The sequence below is a fragment of the Ailuropoda melanoleuca genome, chromosome X (assembly GCF_002007445.2).
Source record: "Ailuropoda melanoleuca isolate Jingjing chromosome X, ASM200744v2, whole genome shotgun sequence".
NCBI classification, from domain to species: Eukaryota; Metazoa; Chordata; class Mammalia; order Carnivora; family Ursidae; genus Ailuropoda; species Ailuropoda melanoleuca.
Genome location: NC_048238.1, coordinates 109,253,204 through 109,272,459, shown reverse-complemented (window position 1 = coordinate 109,272,459; position 19,256 = coordinate 109,253,204). Strand labels below are relative to the sequence as shown.

At 40.5% G+C, this 19,256-nt stretch overlaps 1 protein-coding gene and 1 long non-coding RNA gene across 3 annotated transcripts; both read right to left on the bottom strand.

The window, feature by feature from the left end:
- Positions 1-6,400: 6,400 nt before the first annotated feature.
- On the bottom strand, positions 6,401-15,730 carry VMA21 (vacuolar ATPase assembly factor VMA21). 2 transcript variants are annotated; one of them, XM_019805239.2, is made up of 4 exons: positions 15,553-15,730; positions 10,813-10,922; positions 10,040-10,227; positions 6,401-8,847 (listed from the first exon to the last, which is right to left on the bottom strand). In XM_019805239.2, exons 1-3 carry the CDS (start codon positions 15,603-15,605, stop codon positions 10,085-10,087), a joined length of 306 nt encoding a protein of 101 aa, XP_019660798.1. In that variant the 5' UTR covers positions 15,606-15,730; the 3' UTR covers positions 6,401-8,847; positions 10,040-10,084. The 2 variants fall into 2 exon arrangements, with proteins under 2 accessions (XP_019660798.1, XP_002924619.1); XM_002924573.4 differs by having other exon boundaries at positions 6,401-10,227.
- An 88-nt stretch (positions 15,731-15,818) lies between these two features.
- LOC117797411 lies at positions 15,819-19,036 on the bottom strand. Its single transcript, XR_004622349.1, has 3 exons — positions 18,890-19,036; positions 16,213-16,336; positions 15,819-16,075 (listed from the first exon to the last, which is right to left on the bottom strand). It is a non-coding gene; the product is annotated as an uncharacterized LOC117797411 (long non-coding RNA).
- Positions 19,037-19,256: the final 220 nt, after the last annotated feature.

Here is a 19,256-nt window from a genome sequence, read left to right as displayed (position 1 = left end):
CACCTAATAGAATGGCCCAAATCCCAAACACTGACAACACCAAATGCTAGCAAGGATGTGGAGCAACAGGAACCACTGGTGGGAATGCTGGCGGGAAGGCAAAATGGTGCAGCCACTTCGGAAGACAGTTTGGCAGTTTCTTACAAAGCTCAATATACTCTTACCATACCATACAGCAATCATACTCCTTGGTATTTACCCAAACGAGCTGAAAACTTATGTCAACATAAAACCTGCATTTATTCATAATTGCTAAAACTTGCAAGCAATATGTAAATGGACAAACTGGTACATCCAGACAAGGGAATGTTATTTAGCATTTTTAAAAATGAGCTATCCCTCTAAACCTACTTTGTTGAGAGTTTTTATCATGAATGGATCTTGTACTTCGTCAACATAATAAAGGCCATATATGAAAAACCCACAGCTAACATCATACCCAATGGGGAAAAACTGAGAGCTTTTCCTCTAAGATCAGGAACAAGACAGGGATGTCCACTCTCACCACTTTTATTCAACATAGTACTGGAAGTCCTGGCCTCAGCAATCAGACAACAAAAAGAATAAAAGGCATCCAAAATGGCAAGGAAGTAGTAAAATTTTCACTATTTGCAGGTAACGTGATACCGTATATAGAAAACCAAAACCTACTAGAACTGAAGAAAGAATTCAGTAAAGTCGCAGGACATAAAATTAATATACAGAAATCTGTTGCACTTCTATACACTAATAATAAAGTAGCAGAAAGAGAAATTAAGAAAACAATCCCATTTGTAATTACACCAAAAACAATAAAATACCTAGGAATAAATTTAAGCAAGGAGGTGAAAGACCTGTACTTCAAAAACTATAAAAATACCGATGAAAGAAATTGAAGATGACACAAAGAAATGGAAAGATACTCCATGCTCATGGACTGGAAGAACCAATATTGTTAAAATGTCCACACTACCCAAAGCAATCTACAGATTCAATGCAATCCCTATCAAAATACCAACAGCGTTTTTCACACAACTAAACCAAATAATACTAAAATTTGTATGTAGCCACAAAAGATCCCAACGAGCCAAAGCAATCTTGAGAAACAAGAACAATGCTGGAGGCATCACAATCTCAGATTTCACGATATACCACAAAGATGTAGTAATCAAAGCAATATGGTATTGGCACAAAAAGAGACACAAAGATTGATGAAAAAGAATAGATCCATGGAACAGAAATCTATCCATGGTCAATTAATCCATTACAAAGGAGGCAAGAATATACAATGGGAAAAGACAGTCTCTTCAACAAATGGTGTTGGGAAAACTGGACAGCTACATGTGAAAGAAGGAAACTGGACCACTTTATTATACCATACACAAAAATAAACTCAAAATGGATTAAAGACCTAAATTTGAGACCTGAAACCATAAAACTCCTAGAAGATATCAGCTGTAGCAACATTTTCTAGATAGGTCTCCTCAGGCAAGGGAAACAAAAACAAAACGAAACTATTGGGACTTCACCAAAATACAAAGCTTTTGCACAGTGAAGGAAACCATCAACAAAACAAAAAGGCAACCTAAAGAATGGGAGAAAATATTTGCAAATGACATATCTCATTAAGGGTTAGTGTCCAAAATATATAAAGAACTTAAACAACTCAACACCAAAAAAAAAGAAAAGAAATAATCCAATTAAAAAATGGGCAGAGGACCTGAATAGACATTTTTTTCCTGAGAGGATATACAGATGGCCAACGGATATATGAAAAGATGCTCAACATTACTAATCATCAAGGAAATGCAAATCAAAACCACAAAGAGATATCAACTCTCACCTGTCAGGATGGCTAGAATCATAAACACAAGAAATAACAAGTGTTGGCAAGGCTGTAGAGAAAAAGGAACCCTCATGCACTGTGGGAATGCAAATTGGTGCAGCCACTGTGGAAAACAGTATAGGGGTTCCTTAAAAAATGAAAAATAGAATTACCATATAATCCAGTAATTCCACCACTGGGTATTGACCCAAAGAAAACAAAAACATATATGCACCTTCATGTTTATTATAGCATTATTTACAATTACTTGGGAAGCAGCCCAGTGTTCACCCATAGATGAATGAATAAAGAAGATGTGGTATACACACACACACACACACACACACACACACACACACACACAATGGAATATTACTCAGTTACAAAAAAGAATGAGATCTTGCCATTTCCAACATGGATGGACCTAGAGGGTATAATGCTAAATGAAAGAAGTCAGATAGAGAAATACAAATACCATATGATTTCACTCAGGTGCGGAATTTAAGAAACAAAACAAATGAACAAAGAAAAAAGAAACAAACGAGACAATACACTTAAATACAGAAAACAAACAGGTGGTTGCCAGAGGGGAGGTAGGTGGGGGATGGGTAAAATAGATGAATAGGATTAGGAGTACACTTATCGTGATGAGCCCTGAGAAATGTATGGAATTGTTGAGTCACACTATATTGTACACCTGAAACTAATATAACACTGTATGTTAATTACACTTCAATAAAAATTAAATAAATAAACAACAAACACTAGAAAAAAAATACAAATAAAAATTTGAAAATGAGCTATCAAGCCATGAAAGGACACGGAGGAAACTTCAATGCATATTATTAAATGAAATAAGTCAATCTGAAAATACTGTATGATTCCAACTCTGTGTCATCCTGTAAAAGGCAAAACTATGGAGACAGTAAAAAGATCAGTGGTTGCCAGGGGCTGGGGTGGAAGAAGGATGACTATGTAGAGTAGAGGTGGTTTTAAGACAGTGAAACTATTCTGTATGATACATGTCATTACACTTTTGTCCAAACCCACAGAATGCATTCCACCAAGAGTGAAGCCTAATGTGAACTATGGACTTTGGGTGATGATGATGTGTCAGTGTTGGTTCATTGCTTATAAATGAATGCACCGCTATGGTTTGAGATACTGATGACTTAGACTTTTGCCGGATCTTAGACTTCCGGCCTCCAGAAGAGCTGTGCAACATGTTTTTGTTGTTTAAGCCACAGTCTTGTGGTACTTGGTTATGGTGGCCTGAGCAAATTCATGGAGTAATCTAATCCAAAGAGCTGCTATCCCATCACATTCACAGGTTCCATCCATAGTCAAGAGGCAGACAGGATACAAGGTATGTATACGAGGCAGTGGGACTCTTGGGGGCACCTTAGAGTTCTGCTTACCACACATGGCAATTTCCACCAGACCCTCTGCCGCATCAGTTGGAAAAACTGGTTTAACTTCTCTTGCTTATTTCATTTTACTGAGCTTTCTATTCATTTCCCATTCAACTTTCAATCCCAATTCTAGTTGGTCCAAAATGGGTCAGGAGGGAGGACTGAGCAAAGAGTGGAGGCAGAGGACTGCATTTCTAAGTAGAAGTAGCAGAAATACTAGGGGAGGGGCACCCGGGTGGCTCAGTTGGTTAAGTGTTGGACTCTTGATCTCAGCTCAGGTCTTGATCTCAGGGCTATGAGCTCAAGCACCACACTGGGCTCCATGCTACTACTGAGGAGAGGAGAGGAGAGGAGAGGGGAGGGGAGGGGAGGGGAGGGTTCATTTCTCACAGCCCTCAAATATTTTCGTTTTCTATTGTGAATATTTTTAAAGCAATAACATCAGGCTATGCAATATACACATTTCTTTAAAACAAGTATTTCCATAGTTACATAAAGCTGAGAAAAATCAGATTATTTCTACTCCACTTTTGTTCTGTTTTCACGCACATTAACAGGCCAGAGGTAAACCCAACAACATCGCTGATAATGGCAGAATCACACAGCAGAGCACTGGCCAGTGTTCCCAGACCCAGGTGCCAGGCTGCCTCTTGCCACTGTTGTCTGTGGGACATGTGTTAAGTGGGATCCTAGCTGAATGACTGCAATTGCTACGTTCTGTGAAACCTGGTTAAGCAGGAAAACCCCAGGTGCCATACCCCCAAAAAGCACATCCAGCTGCACGGCTGCTTTGGTTGTATGCAGTCATAAAGCATGCTGCCCCCGGGTACCTGTGTTTATAACCACAGATGCAGTGGGGAGTGGTAGGGTGGGGAGGGGTGGAGAGAAGGGATGTTTAGGGCTTCAGAGCAGACTGCGGAGTCCTGGAAACAGAAAGCCACAGATACAGATGGGAGAAAGAGTTTGATGACTCTCCAACTATTTCAGCTTTCTTCCTGAGGCAGAATTGACAAAATCTGGTACAGAGGGGCTCTTCTGGTATCTTGCCACTTACTAGGGGGCCCAATCTTCATGCAAATGTAAGGTCCTCCGGAGGATGGCCCCACACCAGGTCCTGCCCTGTCCTGACACTGACATTGGTTCCATGCTCCAAAGTGCATGACTCCCATCCCTGTATTCATGTCTATATCTCTATCTACATTCATATCCCTATCTACACGTGTGTATACACTGCATATTGCCATTTTCATTTAACAAATCTGTTGAGCCCTGCAGTGAACATGCTGGGAGCCTCACCAGCATCTAACCCCTTCCTCAGGGTTGGTCACTGAGTGGCCTAAGTTAACCAACTGATTGGTTTGGGACTGGGCACTTGTCCAGGCATAAACCCACCAATGCTTGGCACTCCTGGCCAAAGTGATTGTTTCATGGGTGGGTATGTAACGGGGGTTTGTTGAATGGTTGGATGACTATCTGGTGTACAGATGAAGCTCCAGAATGGCTGTGGCCATTTTGTTATCAGGAGACAGGGAAGCCAGAGGTTGTCACCAACACACTGAGAAGGGCATGCAGAGAGAATCACAGACATAGAGTAGGAACTCTAAACTGTGCAAACGGATTGGCCCCATCTCTGACTTCTTCCATTGTTTAGGCCAGTTTGAACTGTGGTTTCTGTTAGTTCCAGTTGGCCAAGAACATCCTTACTAAAATAAGTGTGAGGCACCGGGGGTTCAGTGGCATACTGATGCATACGGTATAGTGGAGGCAGGCCAACAAATAGGATAATTTCACCCAATATTTATGCATTGTGAGAGGGATGGGGGAGGCCTTTCAGAAGAGGCAACACGAGAATTGAGACCTAAATGGTGAGAAAGAGCCAGCCCTGGGAGAATCTGGGGGAGAGGGTACTGGGCAGAGTGAACAGCCAATATAAAGCTGTGAGGTGGGAGGGAGCATGAGCAAAACAGCAGGGTGTACAGGAAATGAAGTGGGAAGACGTAAGCAGTGACAGGAAAAGTATTTGGGGGCAGGGGAGTCATACTATTCATAGAACAGATATGCCTAGATATGCCAGCCTTCTCCGTTAGCTCCTTCACTTTTGAAACCAGATTCTCTTAAATGCCTGTGCTAGGTTTTCCCCTCTCTTCAAAGACAATGGTAAGAATTCCAAATAAGAGGAAGGCATCAGAGGAGCAGCAGTGGCCATTTCTTAATATGCCGAAGCTGTTTCTAAGAGGGCTGTCCCCTGTACCAGTTTTCATAGAATTCCTCAACAGTGAAGCAAAGTCAACATGATGGTCAGGTATCCAAGAAAGCTCTCCCGATTTTAAGCTGAGCCTTCAATATATAGCATTATGCAGGACTCTACCTTTGCTTAATAAAGTACCTATTTCAAGCCTGCTTTATATAAACATCTTCAAGTCCAGCATTAAAAACATCCATTAACAATTCCCAATCTCTACCAGCAGTTCTCAAACTGGCTTCCTCAGTTATAGCCTGTTACAGACATGTATTTCCAGGCCCCACCCCCAGAGGTACTGACTCAGTAGGGCCGGGCAGTAAATCCTATAAGGTGATTCCAGTGGTTTCTGCAATGCGCCTACATGTGTCCTGAGTTTCCTCGACATCTTATAATCTGTACTTTTGTATATAAATACGACTCTATATAATCTGTATATTTTGATACTAAGATGTCTCAAATCGTTTTTAGAAGTGGATAGCATTTATTAAGAACTAGCCAGAGCCCTTAGAAGCACAGAAAGGAGGTGGAGTACAATCAAAAGGTGGCTTAGAGGGCCATCGACAAAGGCAACTGGCACAGGGCAAGGAATTGACTACCCCCATATTAATTACTTAGCCACAGGTATTACTCCTTTAGCAGTATTTGAAGACCATTCACTCCCAAATGAATTTTCTTTAAAAAGCCACAGGGCAAGATGCTGCTTTCTTTTCCTAGTGCCACACCACTTCTGATGGGTCCCACAGATGGGGTATACTCAGCCCTTCCTGTCTCAGTACCCCTTAGGGCCCCCCACCAGTTTGAGCATCTCTGGTCTACAATTATTGCATAAAAGCTTACCCTTGACAACTCTATATATTTTACATGGTATAAACAGAGGCAAACAAGTGTTTAAAAAAAAAGATGTAATAAACTTACTATTCACTGAATCAGGACACACTGAAGTCACATTATGAACACTTTTTTAATGACAACAGATGGTAAATCTATACAAATTACAGGTTAGAATATAATGGATACAAAATCCATCCAGGTAACAGTTAGAAAAGTGTCACTTACAAAAGTAAATCTGATTCAAGTGGCTAAAGAACTCAAGCCCCCATTTCGATAATTACACACAGCTTTCAAAATAGCGCATCTAACCCCCACCCCTAGTCAGGGCACTATTCAAAGACTACACCATACTCAATGACTCTACTGGGTTAAACATTCTAACGTCTTCAGCAAGGATGTTAAGAGACATCTCGTAACAGGTTCACTATGCAAAACTCAAACAGGAACATGTGAACGTTCTTTGCAAACTGTAAGGTGCAGTGCAGATGTTGTTAGCTATTGCTACTATTACTGTTCAGTGAGATTTCACTGAACTGGAGAAAAAGGAAGACTAGTCCGTGTAACTGACAAATATGACTGTAGAACATCTTAAAAGGAATGCAGATACTACTCTTAAGAACATGTTGCAATGAAAGAAAGGAAAGGAAAGTGTGGTCAGGAGTGATGTTAAGTTGGAGAATTCCAGACTATTTTAATGAATATATAAAGGATTTGACTATTCATAAATTACATGTAATAGTTGTTGTTAGATTCCCAAAGTCCCTGAAAATAATTTATTTTCTCAGGTGACCCTTCTCCTTCTGAAGAAAAAAGAAATCTTGTCAAGTTATCAATGTTTTGCTTCAGCCCAGCTCACAAAACTTATCTTAAATCTAAGAGTGGAGTCTGAACTAATAAAATTGTACTACTCTGTTGGAGGACACAGATTGCTTGACAGCAGAGAAAATCTGCTGCTGACCTCAGACAAATGACAAACTGTTGAACCATTTATAAAGTGGGCCCAACAATGGTCTATGACTTCACTTGATCATAAATAAAGCAATAAATATGAACTTGTCTAGATGAGAAATACACACTAGATATTTCTTTGTTTCACGTACCTTTGGCTATCATCTTTCCTTGGGTACACCTTATTTAACTGTTTTTACTGGTCTCCCTGGGTACTCTAGCTGTATATATAAAATTTACATGAAAATGGCAGACAAATATCAAACAAGTCAATCAGCTGCCTCTTTTGGCAAAGGTGATGAGATTTTTATGATGAAAATAGCCTAATTATTACAATGCATATGTTAGATTTCCATGAAAACAGGAGGTCTTTTTTAAAGATGTTTAAGTTCCTTCAATAATGACTCAAAACTGAATTCTGCTGTTATATGTAAAACAGTATCTACCCACTTGAAGAGCTAATAACATCAGATGCATTCTACAACACACTTCATTTTCTAGCACGACAGGGAAGAAAAGATTATATTCTGGTGGGGCGGGGCAAAATGAGAGGTGAGGTGAGGAAGGTAATGTGTTTATCAGTAGCTCTTGCTGACACTTCAAGTTACACTTCCTAATTGAGGTTATTCTTACAATCCATTTTCAAACAATAGTGAACATATTCCTATCTTAAAACACATGTAAAGGCTCAATTGTAGCTTTCCTTTGTATACATCCTGAAGTATGTACATTGTGCAAGAGGAAATCAGTGAGACATCTTGAAAAATAAATCCTATGTCAAATACCGTATGCCATTTCAACAGCAGCAAAGTAAAGAGTTAACAGTTAAAACTCCAGGAAAAAATTAACTGGTTTGAAAACAAGCCTATATTTTAACAATCCTAAATATCAACCCTAGCATCCAATTCTAACTTTCAAACACTTGGTACTTTTTCCAAGAGGAAATTACAACTGCTTTTGCATGAATCCCTGGTTTAAATATTGCAGAAAAACACCCAAATCGTTTTCTACTCAGCCAACATCTGAAATAAAACAAAATAATCTAACATTGGACATTCATATTTTACAAACAGCGTGAGATCCCAAAAGTACAAAACCTTAGCATTATAGAAAAGAAATTAGGTGGACAACAATTCTAAGTATATAACAAGGCATCTAAAGGACAACCATTTCGAAATCTACCACATAGTACCCCAGCCTTAAACTGAGGTATTCTACAATTTTATATTAAATTTGTACAATTTTATACTAAAACTGTAGTCTTTAAGAAAACACTTTACATAGAGAATAACTGCTTAAAGACATTTAAACTGTAGACAATATTTAACTATAAGCAAAAATAATAGTCCTACAAGTCATCTTTCATTTTTTCTCAACAATTAAACACAAATGCGTACTTAGCTTTTATGTCTAACCATCTCCCTATTCCTTTAGTCCAGCTGCACAACAAAAATAGGGGTGAACAGACAAATCAGTAATGGCAAAAACAGCAAGGGCCACTGTATTAGGAATTACTAGTAACAGGAAATTGTAACAATGAGATATCTATCCAGCAAAAAAGAGTAAAGGTAGAATGTGCTTTTTCAAGAAGATGTCCAATAATCATTCATCTGGAAAAAAATGCAAATAGCTGTGAGTAACACAGGCAGGATTTGAACTTAAACCAAACATTCAGTGTATTGAACTAGCATTAGGAAATGCACATGGAATATAAACCAAAATAGTGTTTATCTCCAGGTGGCAACATCACAGGGAATTTAAATTCTCTTCCTGTTTCAATATGCATTTTTCCAGGTGTGTTTTTAGACTACATACAAGTAGTATCAGGTAGTTGGAAAGAACAGACTAAGGATACTGAAGTAAAACCACAGGGTCTTTTTCTATCAAATAGGACCCCAGGATTATGTAACTATATATATCTGGGATATAACAGCTCTGATTAAAAAAGACTTGACTAGCAATCCCAAGAATACTTCCTGGATGATAAAAATAATCTACTTTCAGGAAGTATGTGAAAATGGACACATTTAAATGTAAATTCCCATCATATACCCTATTAAAAAGTAGGAAAAACAAACTGAAAAGGAGTTTACACAAACCCTGCAATGAAAGCATTACTTCATTGTTGAATGACAGAGCAAAGCAGATCGTTAAAAAGTCAGCCTAAAAGCACAGGATAGCCTGCAAAGGCTGAGTGCCCAGGTAGCTACCTCTCTGCTTTGCTACCTAGATCCTTCAATAAACCAGTCCTTTTACACGAATGGGTGTGATTCAGCCTAATCTTCCCATGAAATAATATGATGAAAAAGATTCCTATTGACTAGGGATTACAATGTATGCAAAATTTCTCAGGGACATTCAGATGAAGTCTAAAACCCACAATTCAAGCAATTTTGCATAGGAATTTACAACCTAAAATCCAATGACCCAGATCTTCCATGATAGTAAGGGAAAGCATTCTAGTGAAAAATAGTTTAGATTTCCTTCACTGTGTACATCTTAATATATCCAGAGAAGTAAACCTTAAAACCAACCAAAAGACAAAATGCTGTAAAACATTTCTGGTTGTGAGATAATCAAATTCTTCCCAGAATATGTAACTAAGTTAACATAATTATTTGCAAGCAACTTAACTTTTCCAAATTCTCATTTGCAAATGAGAGGCTCATACAGTTAAAACTGATGATACAAATCTTTGTATTAGAAGGATCAAAATTTACACTAGTCAAATGTGACTCTTTCAGATTGATTTTAACATGTTCTCAACTTTATTGAAATCATCAATATCCCAGACACATTTACCATTTTAAAAAATCAAGTTAATGCTATCAAAAGGTGATGTTCAATTTAATCCTGTTTGCCTTCACGCCACTGTCGTGAGCCTTCATTCCAGGCCACATAAACAAAGAGGGCCAACACCACGTGGACGGCGACCACCGCAACAATAGCAGCATAAAAATAGCTGTCCCTATTGGACATCCCAAAGGCGCCTATCAAGAGAAAAAAGTTTCCATTTTATTCCAAAATTTATCAAAGAGCAAAAAACAAAGCATACTACTTTTTATTAGCTATATATATTTATTTAACTAGTCAGGCAATTAAAAAGTAATACTTTGGTGATAAATCATGTATTCATTTAAAGATCTGAATACCTTCTATACACAAAGAACATTATTCTGAGTGAAAACTCACTTCACTTAAGGACTTCAACATGAGAAGGGGGACTTTATTTTCTTTTTCTACTAATGTCTGCCACCAAAGGTACATTGCCCCAAATTCCTCCTCCCATGTCAGCCAACTCTTGCTGTCAGAGGTATAGTAAAAGGATGGACCTGCAAGCTATTTCACAGAAAACAATCAACAAATACGCTGTCACGCTAAAATAACTCAGTGATGAACAAGTTAATTTCATGAAGGAAGATTCATCTGAACAACGTGATTTTTGAAAAGCGAAACAGAAATAGACGGAAGAAGCAAATTAAGAATACCCAGCTTACAGATATAAAGAGATCATAAACACACAGAATCTTAAGTATACTAAGGGGAAAATGTCTTGTTTCATCATCTAGGATTACCTTCAAAAACATAAGATTTAGTCGTGAAATATAACCCAATAGGTACAGTGATCATTAAAGCTGTGAAGAACAGGAGCGTCTTCAGGGTAGATGCTAATGAACTTTCATTTCTGGAAGAAAGTAAACAAAGAGAAAATCAGAACCTGTACAGCCATTTCCAACTGGTTTTGTATCCACAAAGAAGATGCTGGAAACCCTGCCCCTGCCTTGGAAGTAGCGGCCAGAGGAAGAAGAGTAGAGTGAAGCACGCAAAACTAGAAGATCCTAAAGACCCAGAGAACACCCAAGAGATACCATTCGGATCCAGTGTGAGAGGAAGCGTCAAGTATGAGAGTGGTTTACAGTCTCCACAGTGTTACGCGAGTGTACCCTAGTACAGAATATATAACGGAGGTAGTAAAGAAGACAGAAAGCAACTGATGATGTTCCTTCACAAAGCATCCTATCAAGCTGGATACAGTAAAAACAAGGTATGAGAATCTCCAGAGAAAAAGCAGTCCACAACAATTTGGATGCAGCTGAAGGACACTTAAATTTCTTTGTAATCAAATAGCTACAGTACAACTTAGATGGTCTTCATGTAACATGGATGCATTAAAAATTTAATGTCAAGGGGCGCCTGGGTGGCTCAGTCGTTAAGCGTCTGCCTTTGGCTCAGGGTGTGGTCCCGGCGTTCTGGGATCAAGCCCCGCATTGGGCTCCTCCGCTGGGAGCCTGCTTCTTCCTCTCCCACTCCCCCTGCTTGTGTTCCCTCTCTCGCTGGCTGTCTCTGTCAAATAAATAAATTTTTAAAAAATCTTAAAAAAAAATTTAATGTCAAACACCTTCTATTCAGTGAATTCTATTTGTCCAGAGGTTATTTTAAAATCAAGGGAATATTCCAATGGAGAAAGTTTTATTCCAGAATACAATAAAACCATTCTGAAGAATGCAATCAAGCTTTTCAAATTACATACTGAGGAAAAACAACTCTGATAATCTGCTACTTAAAAACATTAATACATGTTGCTGACTGGAGGAGATTATGCTAAGTGAAATAAGTCAAGCAGAGAAAGACAATTATCACATGGTTTCACTCATTTATGGAACATAAGAAATAGGAAGATCAGTAGGAGAAGGAAGGGAAGAATGAAGGGGGTAAACAGAAGGGGGAATGAACCATGAGAGACTATGGACTCTGGGAAACAAACTGAGGGCTTCAGGGGGAAGGAGGATGGGGGATTGGGATAGGCCAGTGATGGGTATTAAAAAGGGCATGTACTGCATGGTGCACTGGGTGTTATATACAAACAATGAATCATGGAACATTGCATCAAAAAAATAAATTAAATAAAGTGCTGAAAGAAAAAATAAAAAAAAAATAAATTTGATGGCAAACCTAAAAAAATAAATTAAAAATTAAGACATTAATACAAAGATTAACATAAAAAAGAGAAAAAAGATTAACATAAAAGCACAAACAAAACTGGATTCAATAAAAATGTCCATAATAAGAAAATGATTTCACAACTGATGTATATCAATATATGGACCCATTAAAAAGAATTTTGACCATTACTCAGAAAGTCCTCATGTGACAAATGAACAAGGCAAACGACATTATATTATGTATATCAGGGGTCAGCAAAATAAGGCCTAAGGGCCCAATGCCTATTTCTATAAATAAAGTTTAACTGGAACACAGACACATCCATTTGTTTATGTATCATCTAAGGTGGCTTTGGAACTACAAAGGACAAGCTCAGTAGCGGTGCCAAACTATATGGTCCTCAAAACCTAAAATATTTACTATCTGGTCCTTCACAGAAAAACTTCACCAACCCCTGACATATACTATTCCAATTATTTTTAAAATGTGGGCACATAAAAAGGACTCCAGATTAATATACAAAAATTGTTTCCCCATTTTCAAAATGTTCCTTAATGTTGTTTCACTGACTTTTCAAGAAGTAGATATATGTCAGCATTTGTCCTATATATTGCTACAAATGAGCAGTAGTACTGGAGGTGAAGCCACAGGTTTCCAGGAACCCTGGACACATCTGTACCACATACATACCACCACCTACACTGTAAACACAGTAAACCCTACAGCTTTAATCATTTAGCTTAAGATCCTTTTTTGACACACTTCACACTTTATGCTTACTGTCAACACTTGAACTTAATTCTCTCTCTGGTAATCCTCAGAGTTTTTGTCCGTATCTTTAGGAAGGAGACAGCCCAGCCTTCAAGGTCCCCCTCAAAAGAGCCTCTCCTTCCAGGCACCTTTCCTGATCACTCTGGCTAAAATGATTCATTGCTCTGGGATGCAATCACACTTAGCTCATACCTGTTATTACAGCACTTAATGTGCCAGCTTGCTTCCCATATAGTCCTGCACATTTCTCTGAGCCCTAGAAAATCCAGGCAAATGGGGTTCTGATAACCGTGTAAATGATTAGCGAGGAGGTTTCTGGCAGTCCAGAAAGAAAGGGAACATCTCAAGTTTGTGGTTTATAAACAACGGTCTACAAACTTTGACTATTAATCCATCTTAAATATAAGTTTTGAGCACAAACCCCACATAAAGGCATACTGATTTTTAAACAGATCTACACACATATTATCAATTCATTCCTTAAAATATAAAACATATATGCAAAACCAGACACTAAAAAGGATATGGTTAAAATAAATTAATGTCTAAGTTCTAATATTTTCATTCACTACTTCAGTGGATCATCTTTTAACACATCCTCCTACAGTGATCACTGAGGTACACAATCCTCATCTAATATAGTTATGCTCCTTTAAACTGTTTCCTAGTAGTAAACTTTTAGGGAAATTTACTGTGTAACCTTCCTGCAGAATGGGTACTTCTACAGTAGGTCTATAAAAATTCAATGTCAGTATCTGACTACTTCTTTCATGAATCCCAACAAAAAACATGACTTTCTGGGTGTGTCTGTGGTGAGTTCAAGCATTCGTTTTAGGCATGCAAAGTTAAGATACCTAACCTGACAAAGAAACAAAGCTTGAGAATCTAGAGAAAGGGAGTGTTAACTGGTTCTTTTGTTCTTCAGATCATCCCTCTTGAATATCTAATATTTGACCTGGCTTTCAGAAAACATTATTATTGATAAGATGACATAATACCATATAAAAATGAGTTAAGGAAAACAAAAGCATTTACAATCCCACTACTCAAACATAATCTTTTCTTTTCTACATGTTAATTTCTAGACCACACACTCTATATAAGGCATGGGCCCACCTTAACAATTCATAGTTTATTTTCAACTTTTTCACTTCTTTTACCTTAGGCTCCAAAAATTTGACTTTTATTCTGGGTTATGACCTCACAAATATGGGACTAAGTATAAAGTTAGGCACACAAACTTTTGAAAACTAGCAAACTTCCTCTAGTGTTTACAGGACATTTTCTCTTTGGCTTCCAGCCACACCCCCACTGCAGCTGGCAGTTCTGCTGGCACAAGCCAGCTTGTGTGTAACAGATGAATTATTCTAAAACAAAGCAACTGATGTTATTCAATTAATTTCTTCTATGCATCTCTCATTGGGTGTTACAGAGACCTGTTAGAAATAAAGAATGGGAAAGTCCAGATTTAAAGTGGGCCTCACACAAAGAAATAACTCAGGATGAACCTTATTGTTCCCCCATTCATAAAACCACCTGGAGTTTACCCACTTGATATGAACTTCCACAGCAAGCACTAGGCAGATACAGCTTACCACGTTCCCTTCCGTGGCAAGCAAACTTCCACTGCAAGTAGATTTCACTGCAAATTCCATTAGATAACACTAGAATCAGTCTAGGAGAGCTACACTATATTCTAAGTGTACTTGACAAAATTATCTGTTGGTATCCTCACTAGTAAACAATAATTTAAAAACATCTACATTGACATCATAAGAGAGGGAAAAAGGTCACGGGCTTCAAAGATCACAGGCTTTGGAATCAGTGGGATTGGTCAAACGTCAGCTTCAACACACTAATTGTGTGGCCTAACTGTGTGATCTTGGGCAAGTCACTTATCCTAACTTCATCTTCTTTAAAAAAAAGGGGGGGGGGAAACAACACTTTCTTAACTTTGATAATGTATATAATAATGAGCCTAAGTTGAGTCTGGCACACAGTAGGTCATCATCGAATGGCAGCTAAATCCCTCCCCACCTTCTTGCCTACCGAAGTATCATTGGCTAGGCTAAGGCCCCAGAGTGAGCCAGAACCACCGTTCTACTCAGCCACCAACCCCCATTCTACTAACTCCCCCAAGTAAAGCAGTCTCAAACCAGGGGCAGTCCCTACTCTCTTTCTTCATTCATTCATACAGCAAACATTTAAGCCCCAACGATGCAGGCCCCGTAGGGGACAGTAGATGGAGAAGGCCGAGTTCCTGTCCTCAGGGAGCTCACCCTGCAGGGGGGAGAGATTGCAGAGAGCAAGATCGCAAAACAGACGACAGCGAGAGGAAGTGCCAGAACAGAAGCAGGAGCTGAAGGCCCGCCGACTCTCCCCTATGACCCCAGGTCCCTACTCCCGTGCGTGTTGACGCTGCAGGCCGCAACCTGCCTCCCTTCTCCCCCACCCCGCAGCCCAGCCCCGAGGGTCCAGACCTCATGCCCACCGCAGGCCAGCCCGCTCGGCTTGGGCCTTCCTTTATATCCCACTCCAGGCCAGGGCCAGGTCGCCTTGCGGTCAGGGCCCCTCCCGGCCTGGACCCCGCCCGGGACTACCTGAAGTCGGGCGGCTGCAACGCATTCAGCGCCGCTTTATCAAGGCGCTCCATGGTGTGGCCGCGCCCGCAGCAGGTGCTGGGAGGCGGGCTGGGCTCCGGGACTGCACTCAGTCCGCTCCGCAGGCTACCCGTAGAGGGGTGCCGTGCCGGAAGTGCCGGCCAGTGCCGGACGGCGGGACGCAATGCGCAAGTGCGGCGCGCCGTGGTGACGTTGGGCTGCGTCGGCGCGGCGCGGGCGCGGGCCCTCACGTGACTTACCGGCCAGGGTTCCGAGGCGTGCGCCCTGTCAAGAGATGACTGCGCTCGAGGAGCAGGCCCGGCGAGTAGCCCAGCCACTCCACGTTGAGCCGGGACTTGCCTCGCAGCATGGTCCTCCGAGGTGGGCGGCGGTGCGGCCGCCCTCTGAGCGCGCGTGAGCCCCTCTGGCCCCCCTGGGGACACCCGTCGCCGAGCTGCGGTTTCGAGGCTAGACCGGAGCAGATGAGCCGCAAAGAAGGACGACCAGGCAGAGGACTGTGGTCCTAGTAACCGAGCAGTTTCCGAAGACAACACAAAAAAAGCAGTGCACATTATTCCCCAGACCTTGAGAAACGCCTCATTATTACCAACAGTGAAAGTCCAGCCGTGGGAAAGTGGGAGGAGTTAGTTTAACACTCACCCAAGTCCGCAAGCTAGTCAATGTCAGAGCTGAAAGAGCCCTTGCTGAGAGTGTTCAGGCCTGACGATGCCGGTGACCCCAACTTCCACTTAAAGTTAAAAACATTTTGCAGCTGCTCAGAAAGCTGCCAATGAGACAACAGGGACTCAAATAGTAAGGGACAGATGGGCCTCCCCGGCCGCGCAACCCGAGAGAGGTATAAACGAAAACAGTGCCGTAAGCCTAGGGTCAGGCTTGACAAAATAAGGTTGCCACTGGCTGCTAATAAGAGGACAACCCTTACATGGTCAACGCCTGGAAAGGGCCGCTGACCACACATCTATTTTCTGCACCACATGGATACAAAAACCACATGTGAAATCATGACTAAACACGGCAGCTTAAAAGTGTTAAGCGCTGTGGACTGGGCTGCAGGAAGCTCGGTTTTGAGTTCAAACTTAATTCCTCTCTGGCCCTCATCTAAACCCTTAAGGGTACAAGAATCACCTAATTCCAGAACTAGGGCAAAATCAGAATTTAACTGTGGGGTTGGCAAACTGTGGCCAGCTGAGTGAATACATACAGCCTGCCTGCCACCTGTTTTCCTATAGCTGGTGAGTTAAGAAAGGGTTTTCCATTTTTAATCGTTGAAAAAAATCAAAGAAGAGTAATATTTTGCCACACATGAAAATTATATGAAATTCAAATTTCAGTGTCCATAAATAAAATGTTATTGGAACTCAGCCATGCTCATTACTTTGTATTATCTATAGCTGCTTTCACAATACAGTGGCAATGTTGGATAGTTGTGACAGAGACTGTATAGTCCACAAAGCATAAAATGTTTACTATCTAGCCCTTTACAGGAAAAGTTTGCCACCCCTGCTCTAGCTAATCACCTTATAATGAAGTCCTTGAACGCCTAGGGATCCATAATTGTAGTAAGAGTTTCTAAGAAAAATTTTCAACATTTTTTTAAAAACCTAACAAATTCAATGTATTTACTTGCTATAAGGGATCAACAGCTACTTAGAATATGACCTTTCTTTGATTTTAGGCACTAATTCTATCACATTGATGAGATAATCCTGGTTATCGCATGAGAAAATGTACAAATTATTACTAAAATAAAATAAACCATAATACACTTGGCCAACTAAATCTTTTAAAACATACAGAATGAACACAAGAGGAGGGAACTTTGCTTTGAGACTTTGTGTATCTCCAATGCCTAGATTAAGTGCCTGGTATATAGTAGGTGCTCAATAAAAAATTGTTAAATAAATGAATTGGGTCCACAGGAGGACAAAGAGCAAAAGGGTTCTTGGTAGTGAAAAGATTGGGAACCACTGATCTAGTAGTATTAGCTTGCTGGGGCTACCTTAACAATGAACTGCAAATTGAATCGTTACTGGTGGGAGAGAGTCTACGTTGTGTGAATGGAGGTCTCTTGGATCCACCACAAGAGATTTACATGAGGATCTGCGCTCAAATAAAGACAGGCAGAAGGAAAGTAGCTAGCACAAAGCAGTTTTTTAAGTACAGTACACTCTCAAGGTGGGAGAGCAGGCAGGCCCAGAGGTGTCAACTGCACCGGGGCTAGGGCTCTCTTATTTTTTTATGTTTGCATAGGTTATGGGTCATAGCTAGCGGGAAGTCTCTGATTGAAGTTGTTTCTGAGCACCCAAGGAACTCCTCCTACCAGCTGGGAGGGGGAATTTTTTGGCACCACAAGGTCCTTGCTGGAACTGTCATGGCCATTTTCCTCCATGGGGGTGGGGGTTGAAATCACAGTGTAAATATATTATAATGAAGCTATAGGTTACCCTGGGGGTCAAAGTTGAAGAGGAGAGCACAAGTTCTGTACCTGTGGCTCTTGGTCTGTCAGCCCCAGGAAGGCTTAAGACCAGAATGTTAAAAGCCACAAAGTCAGAATGTTGTGCCCTCAGGCTTGTAATGGATCATGTATTTGTCACCACCTTTGCCTCCAGCTCCTGTCTAACTTACCCTATCAGAATGGTTAAACAACAGAAATTTATTGTTAGAGGCTAGAAGTCTGCAATTGAGGTGTTGACAGAGTTGGTTTCTTCTGAGGATGCTGAGGGAGAATTTGTTACGTGCCTCTCCGTTTCTGGTAGTTTGCGGGCAATCTTTGGTGACCCTTGATATATAGAAACATCCCCCGGATCTCTGCATTTCTCTTTACATGGCATTCTCCCTGTATCTGTATCTATATCCAAATATCTTCTTTTTATCAAAATGCCAGTCATATTAGATTAGGGGCATACCATATTCCAGCATGACTCAACTAATCACATCTACAACCCAATTCCTAAATAAGGTCCCATTCTGAGATACTGCCGGTTAGGAGCTCAACATAGGAATTGGGCTAGGGGCAGGGGAGACACAATTCAGCCCATACCAGTAGTCTAAACTCCTTCTTGTACAAATGAGGAAACTGTGTTCTGGAGAGGGAAGGGACTTAACAGAAGTCACACATTTATCTCATGGGGCCTAGCTCAAATCCTGCCTCCGGACCAGCACTTTTACACTCTCACATTAGCAGTCTGTGTGGCAGTTGTGCGATAACTCAGACAAGAACCATTCATAAATAAGATCCAATGTGGGATAAAATGCATAGTTAATCTCATTTACATATTAGTGTTTGGGATTTTTTAGTAAACTAAAGCTGTCATACCTCTTTTTGTTGCTGACTTCACACTCCACCAGCATTTACTGTGAGCTCACTGAGGTGAAGATAGAACTTTTAGAATAAATTCAATCTGTAAGAGAAAAAAAAAGAAATTAGCGCTCTGGCCCCTAAACAAAGTCCTGCAACGTCCTACCTGCAGCAGCTGCTAAAGAACTGGAGGTCAGTGAAGCCCAAACAGCCGTTGCCATGGGAATGAAATGGCATGTTGGGGGCGTGGTCTCGATGCAGGCAACCCTAAGGGGCGCCTCCTTTATTCCCTAAGAATAAGAAAATGATTCTTAAACAGCAAAAGCCCTGGTCTGGCCCTTTCAGTTCAGTTGAGAAAACAGAGCCAAATATGGGTAGTGACTTG